The sequence below is a fragment of the Colossoma macropomum genome, unplaced genomic scaffold (assembly GCF_904425465.1).
Source record: "Colossoma macropomum unplaced genomic scaffold, Colossoma_macropomum, whole genome shotgun sequence".
Lineage (NCBI taxonomy): Eukaryota > Metazoa > Chordata > Actinopteri > Characiformes > Serrasalmidae > Colossoma > Colossoma macropomum.
In genome coordinates this window covers 41,815,874-41,824,973 of record NW_023494795.1, presented here as the reverse complement: position 1 = coordinate 41,824,973, position 9,100 = coordinate 41,815,874, and the positions used below count along the sequence as shown (strand labels likewise).

Here is a 9,100-nt window from a genome sequence, read left to right as displayed (position 1 = left end):
CATAAATAAAATGGTAGATATTGTAAAATGGTCAAAATAAAAATATTTTGAATAACACTATAAACACAAAGTGCAAAATCTTTTTTCCCCTCTGTGAAGGCCTAGGGAGATGTCATCTGGGAGTGCCATTTGGAGAAGCAATTCTATGCAACAGGACAAGTCCACTCCACCCATGTATTTGTTATACTTTCTGATTGCCTCAGGAATGTGAAATTGTTTGTCCTGCCATGCTCCATCTGCTCGCTTCTGTCTGCTGGAGACCACGTTCCCAGCATAGGTTTGAGGGTAAGTGGTGGAGCACATGGAGACTTGGTGTCCAGCCACTTCACAAATAGTAGTGCACCATCCCTGATCCACCTCAGGCTGCCCCGCTCAGATTTTTTTGTCAGAGAGTTGACCAGAGTTTTTGGGAATCCTATTCTGTTTTCTCTGACGGTGCCGCAGGCGCCGAACTTCATTTTGAAGAGGTCCTTGAACGGAGTGGGACTTGTGTAGAAGTTGTCACAGTACAGAGTGTATCCGGTTCCAAGAAAGCTGGGTTTCGTGAGGGGAAACTACTGAATCGTAGCTGAGACTAAGGCCAGTTTTGTGCCAGTCTTTGCCAGTGTAAACTGTAAAGTCACACATGTAACCATTTGCCGAGTCACACAGGACAAACAGTTTATAGCCTCATTTGTGTGGTTTGTCCTTCATGTACATCTTCAGCCCCGTCTTTGCTTTTGTTGGTACCATCCTTTCATCGATGCAGACATGCTTCCGTGGATGGTAGAATGCTTTACAAGCAAACTTCATCCTCTCCATCAGAGGCCTGATTTTTCCCAGCCTGTCGTACTCTGCGGTTCCCTTTTTGGCGTTATTCAGGCTATCTGAAGCTGGGTCACTGATGTGCAGGCTCCAGCTAATGGCCTGGACCCTGTCCCTCAACATCACTTTCCTTATAAGAGGAATCTGCCACATGTTGTCCATCCACCAGTAATCTCTAACTGTGGGCCAACGAACAATGTCCATGAACAAGGATTCCACAGAAGTTGAGGAACTCTGTAAATCCCACAGGTTGCCATTTATATTTCTTCTCCTTTTTTTATTTCAGCTTGTTTGTTAGTATTGTTGCAGATGGTAGCAATCACCATCCTGAAAAAAGAAAAGCTGAAAAAGCTGACGTACGCTGTAATCTTGTGTCAAGTCAAGTAGTGACCCTGGAGCTCGGGCAGGACAGACTTTATGCTGAAAAGGCTCGGTATCCCCTTCATCCTCATTCATCCACCTCTCTGGTTCTTGGATAATGGGTGGAGCGGGGGTGCTTGCTCGCCGTACTGGAGGTCTGACCTGTTCTGCAGATGTAGCCCAAGAGAATGAAGCACTTCTCTTTCTAGTCTGAGGAGGAAACGCTGGTTGGGACTTTGGGGCTGGTCTCTTGGGAGCAGTTGCTTTTTTCAGTCCTCTTTGGCTTCTCCTTTTTTGCCTAACTCTTCTTCTTCCACAACTGTGAATAAACGTCTCTGTACAGAGGGGGCTTTCCTTGGAGAAGTCCTCACAGGAAGAGCAGATACAGCAGAGGGTCTTCTGATGTTCTTCCTAGGTGACCTTCTGGGTGTAAATATTGCAGGCACAGTGGAGGGGGCAGCAGCAGGCTTACTGGCAGCCACAGCACATGATGTTGATGGTTGTTCTCTATAATAAAATAACTGAAACTAGTCTTAGTTTATTTACTTCTACTGACTGTGAATAAAATATATTCTTGCAACGTTTGCCCAGAAATCCCCCTGTAATACTTACCCACCAGGCTCACTGGCTGGAGTGCTTTGCAGAACAGGAGGCTTCACAGACTGTCTAAATAAATAATAAAAAAAAATGAATGATTGCACGAAAGAGCAAGTTCATGTTCTTAAACAACTACAAGGCCAAGTCCAAGCACCATTCATGGCCCCCGGCGCCATTTTCTACCTTTCCTTTCAGCACTGGATAATTCAAGCATTTCCGGTGGATAAAACTGACTGATCTAATCAAATATTTGACTTGAGGCATCATGTAAATATTTTAGAAGCCCTAGAAGTGAATAATAGCAGTGGAAATACAGTGAGAGGGTTGTGTTTTTTTTTGTTTTTTTTTTTTTTTTTTGTTTGTTTTTTTTTAAGAGGCACAGACCCCCTTTTTTTGACTCTTTGATGAATCAGCAACAATGATGACATCATGAGATTCTCAGAAACATTACACTGAATGTAAACAGAGTTTTGATTGAAGAATCTTTGAAGGAGAGTCCATTTTTTTTAGGTGTTTATCCACAATGGATTCACTGCACCGCGATGATGCCACTACTTATAGAAACAGTAGGTTCTGCCATTTCAAACCATATATGTATTACACTGATGCAATAAGTCATTTCTGAGAATTCTGAAATTTTTGATAGATTATGTCACATTTGCTTCCAAAATTGCACATTTAGTGGAACCCATTCTTACTTCTACCCTTGGTTTGTTTTAGGGCCACTGGTTGCCTCACAACTCCAAAACATAATATCAATTCCAACGCTTCACAGCTGGCACAGTGTTCTCTTCATCAAATGCTGCTCTTTTTTTTTCTTGAAGCATACTTTCGGTGATTGTGGCCAAAAAGTTTAATTGTTACTGCATCTGTCCACAGCGCTAGTTTCCACAATGTCTCTGGTTTATCTAGATGTTGTTTTGCATACCTCAGAGTTCTGTGATTTAAATATTGGTGGAATCCAGTTGTGCATTCATAGTCTCTGATGCTCAGTAGCTCTCTGTTTCTTAGATGGTTTAGATATTGTGGTGTACAGTAATCTAGGATTACTTTTGTTAATAAAAAAGGAAATACACACCGATCAGGCATAACATTGTGACCACCTCCTTGTTTCTACGCTCATTGTCCATTTTATCAGCTCCACTTACTATATAGGTGCACTTTGTAGTTCTACAGTTACAGACTGTAGTCCATCTGTTTCTCTGCGTACTTTGTTAGCCCCCTTTTACCCTGTTCTTCAGTGGTCAGGACCCCCATGGACCCTCACAGAGCAGGTACTATTTGGGTGGTGGGTCATTCTCAGCACTGCAGTAACACTGACATGGTGGTGGTGTGTTACTGTGTGCTGTGCTGGTCTGAGTGGATCAGACACAGCAGTGCTGCTGGAGTTTTTAAACACTGTGTCCACTCACTGTCCACTCTTAGACACTCCCACCTTGTCAGTCTACAGAGGACCATCTTTGGATCCAGTTGGCACCTTCATTTTTAAGAGTGGGCAGACACGTGTTCCTCATTCTACAGTCATTCTCTCAGGTTTTCCCGATTCTCCATGAACATGTTCTATCACATTCTCCTTATCCAAATAAATGACAATGGGCAAGGCAAAAAATCCCACGCTAATCCGAAAAATCCTACTCTTCACATATTTCTCAAATGACGTGGAACACTTACAGTATAAAAGCACAACAGTGAGAACACAGAATTGAACGTCTTCAAGAGGCACAGTCCGCACAGCTCCACAGGTAAGATTCTCTCTATATTTAACTTTTCATTTTTAAAACTTCTAACAAACATTTAGCGAACGATACATTTCTCAGCACTCCTGTAAAACATTTTCATTGATCTTTAGGAAAACACAGAACACCAAACCCCCTGTCTTTAAATATGATGGCTAACAGTGACGGCAAGTAAACCAATACCAATCATTTAATATATTCTATTATCAACTGGCTTTTTCTCCCAGAATAGCGAATTTATTTATGTATTTCTGTGGAAATCACAGCAGTTGTGCCGACCTCATGGAGCCCAGGGTTCATTGAGGAGCTCCTCCCGTCGTCTCAGCAGGTCTCCCTGCTGTACCACCTCTCCTACCTGTGTCTGGCTAAATTCCCAAAATTGGAGAGGCTGCTCCGGATGCGAGCAGTGGAGACCCAACTTCTCTTCGGATCCTCTGAAGCTGTTCTGCTGAAGGTCTGTTACACTTTCTCAAATCTGTCCGCGTGGTGTGAACAGAGACTCAATCAGAACCAGTTCCTGCTGATCAGAAACCCATTCAGAACCAGTTTGTTTATTAGAAACCCATTTAGAACCAGTTTCTTCTCATTAGAAATCCTTTCAGACCCCGTTTCAACTAATCAGATTATCAGAAACCCACTCAGGACCAGGTTCTGCTTATTAGAAATCCATTCAGAACAGGTTTCTGCTAAATATAAACCAATTCAGAACCAAAAACAGTCTCCACTTACGAATGTCAGTCTTTTTCAATGCAGAGACATGTATTTTATTGTGTGTTTTTATATGATGCACTTTGGATTTTGGGCTTTTTTATTCATTTTTAAATACAAATGTGATCATAAATTTCATTACAATTAAATAGCAGTTAGCCCTATTAGCAATGTTTAACCTTCACTGGATTGGACAACTTGTGACAAAATATAAACTTACACATCACAATCTTCTATCCATCACAGTGTGTGGGCACCAGTCAGAACTTGGTTTCATCACTGTTTCCCATGCTGACTCACGCTGTTGAGAAAAATAAACCAACACTGGCTGTGCAGTACCTGGAGAAAGCAAGAACATGGATCAATGAAATTATTCGTGATGTGGAAAAGATGGTGGAGAGGTAACAATATTCATATTTTGTGTATTTTGAACAAGTTTGTGCAGATTAAATCGGGTATGAATGTTGTGAAGTCTTGCTGTTCTGATTGTAGAGGGATGTGTGGCACTAAAACCTTGAAAATCAGCAAAGGTGTTTGCTGTGTTCTTCAGTTTCCCTGTTTCACTTCAATATTCTATAAGACACAGGAAACTTGTCTGTTATTCAAGTTTTATGAGAATCGTTGGGCACCAACGGCCAAATTACATATTTTGATGATTTTTGAAGTGAAAAGTGAAAAACAACCTTCCAGCAAACTATTAAAAATACATTTTCTGCAGATTTGAATGCAGAATGTAAACGAATAAAATAGCAAACATGGCATGTGCAAAGTTTTGGATCGCAAAGGAAGACAGCAAAGGAAGGTTTAGCTGACACAGTGGGGGTGGTGCATTGTTCTATCATGCAGTGTTGATATGCATAGGACAGTCATCAGAAAAGAACCTGTGACATCACAGAACTCTGAGGTATGCAAAACAACATCCAGATAAACCAGAGACATTCTGGAAACTAGCGCTGTGGACAGATGCAGTAACGATTAAACTTTTTGGCCACAATCACCGAAAGTATGCTTCAAGAAAAAAAAAGAGCAGCATTTGATGAAGAGAACACTGTGCCAGCTGTGAAGCGTTGGAATTGATATTATGTTTTGGAGTTGTGAGGCAACCAGTGGCCCTAAAACAAACCAAGGGTAGAAGTAAGAATGGGTTCCACTAAATGTGCAATTTTGGAAGCAAATGTGACATAATCTATAAAAAAATCTGAAGCTAAAATGAGGCTAGACAATGATCTAAAATCCACTTTGAACTACTAAAATTCAAGCTGAAGTTTTAGGAAGGGCTCTCACAGTTCCCAGATTTAGACTGAGGTACTCCAGGAATATGGCAGAACCGGAAGTGTTCTACAAGGAAAAGTGGGTGAAATTTCCTAAAACAACAGCAGACAAACTCCTAGCTGGCTACAAGAAGTGCTTATGCTATTAGCTGTGGAATCTAAGTACTGACTTAGCAGAGTTTCCAAACTTTCACACATGCCACATTTGCTATTTTGTTTTTTTGAGTTGATGTAATATAAAGTTTCTGCATTCAAATTTGCAGGAAAAAGGCTATTTTTTTTAAAGATTGCTGCAGAGCTTGCTTTGATCTTTTTATTTCAAAAGTATGCAAAACAAAATATGTAATCTGACCAGCAGTGCCCAAACTTTCCATACAACTGTACAGAGGACAGATAGAGCTCATATAAACAGACACACTGAAAGAACTCGAGAACTGCTGACTACAAGACATTGCATGACTGACTTCAGTATTTCACATTCAGGTATGACATACACAACAGAGATGTGGCTACGACTACCAGTGACATCATCACTGAAAAGAAAGAGACAGACAAACAACTCAGTCAGCTTTCCAAAGATATTGCAGCAATGATGGAAACTGTAAAGAAATTGGAAGCCGAGCTGAATAAAACCACTGCACAGCTCACAGAAACAGAGAAGAAGATTGATGCCAAAAATCGTGAGCTCCAGAATCTTGTAAGAGATGCGGCTGCTAAAAGCAGCAGGCTGGCCATCTTGGCAGCTCTTGTGCCTTTCATTGGTCCTCTACTAAAGGCCTTCTATGAAGCAAGAAACGCTCCTGCTGTGGCTGAAAACATCAAGGCGCTTGAGTCAGAACTGAATCAACTCAGTGCTGAAAAGACTTCACTGAAACAACAACAGTGGAACCTGCAGGTCCAGATAATCGACTGGCGGATGAAGCTGGCCAAACTACAGCTTGACAAAGGTGAGTGGCTTTATCTGTCAATGTATGTTCATCCCCCCCGACACCCCCCAACACAACACCCCCTGACCCCGACCTGACGACCCCATACCCCCCAACCCTGGCCCGAACCCATACCCCCCCCAAACCCGGGCCGAACCGAACCCATACGCCCCCCAAACCTGGCCCGACCCCGACTCGAACCCCTCCACCCTGACCGAACCCATACCCCACCCCCCAACAATCACATGATACATATAAAGCTAAACAGGACAGTATCTATCTGTGCTTGTCTGCACCAAAGTAAAATTGGAGTTAAAATTGGGCTAAAAATGATGTAGTGTTGGCCTGGCTTTAAGTTCACTTAAGTGCTGAGAACTGCAAAAACCAAAGAGGCAGCTTAGCTGACAATGTGAACATTATGTTTGTGATGCTGCATATTTAGTCCTGTTCGTTACATGTTTCTCAAAGTGTTTCTTCTGTCCCTGCTTTTGCTAGATTCTATCCCTGAACCAACCTACCTTGGGGAAGTCCAGCGTTATCTGACTAAAATCCAGAAGATTCTTATTCAGCTTAAGGGCTTCTGGGAAAATGTCTACAGCTTGCTGGGCACCATCAAAGAAAGGACCTTTGTTGGTGAACATCTTGATGAACCCGACTTTAAGGAGGAATTTTTGAAGTCGATCCGTACAGCCTCACAGGTAACTGATGTCCGTCAGTATGCAAGTAAAATCACGTTAGATGACCATGCATAGACATTCAGTAACTGATTTGGGTTGATTTTGAATTTGGTTGTTAAATTTGGCAACATTTATATAAATTAATATATATATACACACACACAGTTGTTTTTCTATGTTTTGAACCCATGCGTAACAGTACAGGTAAGAGCGAGTGCATTTATGTGCCCTTAATAATCTGATAACTGCAGAAAATCAGATTTTCAGTATTCCAATCAACATGTTTACATGCACTTGAGTTATCAGATAATGAAACTCCAGGTCTACATGAGTCAGACAGTAACCAGATTTATGTTTTACAACCAGCCAATAAACTCACAGAAGAAGGCGTGATGTAAATATAACGTAAAACTCAGACTTCATGCTGTGGCTTTTTTTTTTTAAACATCGAGTCACTTTAGCTGAAAATATGAACATTCATCATCTATAAGATGAATATTTACATCCTTAATTTAAATCAAGCCTGTATTTGGTTTCAGCATCACTCTAAATGTGTTTCGCTGTGTCTTACGGCGGTGCTGCTCACTTATTTACAGTACTGCCATTTGTTTTTACACAAGCTCAGACTGAGAAATCTGAAAGAAATCAGAGTAAGAGTTTACAGCACTGAGAAATCTGAATACTGAGCTAAAATCCAGCCTCTTCATCAGATTTCTAGACCATACTCCAATCTAAGAATCAGTGCTGTTTACATGACCTTTTGAAGAATCATAACCGCAGAAATCTGATTTATGATCAGATTATTGAGTGCATGTAAATGCAGTCAGTCAATCTTTACATCCTTGTGCATGGGAAGTGCATACCACGTACAATCAGCAGCATCTGTCATGTGTCTTAATTGTAGCAGAGTGACCTAAATACAATTTTCAAAAGTTTGAGAAAGACAAGAATTCCTAAAATCGAGGTTAAAATGATTTAGTGCTCCCTTACAAAGGATAATAAAGCTGTAGCTGTTAGCAATAGCCATATAGCTTGCTAGTTCAGCAGGTATAGCAGACGTCTCGTCTAACTTACAACGTTTATCTCATTACTTCTTTAACCCAAGAGTATCATGGTTAACATTTAACACTAATCAAATGATGGGTCAAAGTGGTCTAAGTGGACCCAGTGTGTCCCCAAAGAATCCACTTCTCCTCTGACTGTTGTAATCTGTCACATTTTCACAGATTTGGGAAGCGTTTGGTCAGTCCTGTGGGAGAGCTGTTCAGATATTCAGAGTGCAGTCCAAGGATGCCTACCGTTTCCTGGAGATCGACCCGGCCTCCCTCTCACAGGCTGTGTGGCAGAAAGAATACGACAGCGTGAAAGAAAGGCTGCAGCAGCTGAAGGTCTTTGACGACAGCCCTAAACTAGCCATCCAACAGTAAAGATGTAAAAGCTGATGTGCCTCTCCTTCAGACGAGCTCGTCAGTTGTGATTATAAGGAGTCACACTACACCCTTAAAAACAGAGGGTTCTTCAAGGGTTCTTTAGTAAAGGCAGTGGTTCCATATAGAACCTTAAACACTCAAAGAACCCTCTGCATGATTAAAGGGTTCTTTGCATGGTGAAATTGTTCTTTGCATTTATGGAGAATGTGCTGTAGATGGTTCTATACAGAACCGTTTTGATGATGTAGTGGCAATAGTAGAACCCTTTTTGGTTGCCTTGTAGAACACTTTTTAAAAGGTTTCTGCGTAGAACCATCTACAGCACATTCTACTTCAATCTCCATCAATCCACAATGCAAAGAACCTCATAACATGCAAAGGGTTCTTGAAGGGGTTCATGGATCTACAGTTACTAAAGAACCATTGAATAACCATCTTTTTTAAGAGCATATTTAGCTTTTATTTGCTTCTGCATTTCTTTCCAGTCACTGAGTTATTCACCCCACCTTAACTGTGTTAAATCTGTGTTTATCTGTTCTAATGAGGACCCGCTGAGAGAGACTGTTTCCTGTCTGCACTCTCCAGTGTTTA

At 41.3% G+C, this 9,100-nt stretch overlaps 1 protein-coding gene across 1 annotated transcript; it reads left to right on the top strand.

Annotated features, from left to right (window-relative positions):
• Positions 1-1,282: 1,282 nt before the first annotated feature.
• LOC118816288 lies at positions 1,283-8,506 on the top strand. Its single transcript, XM_036582813.1, has 6 exons — positions 1,283-1,319; positions 3,764-3,951; positions 4,452-4,606; positions 5,960-6,423; positions 6,898-7,100; positions 8,306-8,506. Exons 1-6 carry the CDS (start codon positions 1,283-1,285, stop codon positions 8,504-8,506), a joined length of 1,248 nt encoding a protein of 415 aa, XP_036438706.1.
• The last annotated feature ends 594 nt before the right edge of the window (positions 8,507-9,100 follow it).

Coding starts and splice junctions, on each gene's coding strand:
- LOC118816288 (XM_036582813.1), top strand. CDS start 1,283: ATGGGTGGAGCGGGGGTGCTTGCTCGCCGTACTGGAG. Junction 1,320..3,763: donor GCTTGCTCGCCGTACTGGAG/GTCTGACCTGTT, acceptor TGGAAATCACAG/CAGTTGTGCCGACCTCATGG. Junction 6,424..6,897: donor CAAACTACAGCTTGACAAAG/GTGAGTGGCTTT, acceptor TGCTTTTGCTAG/ATTCTATCCCTGAACCAACC.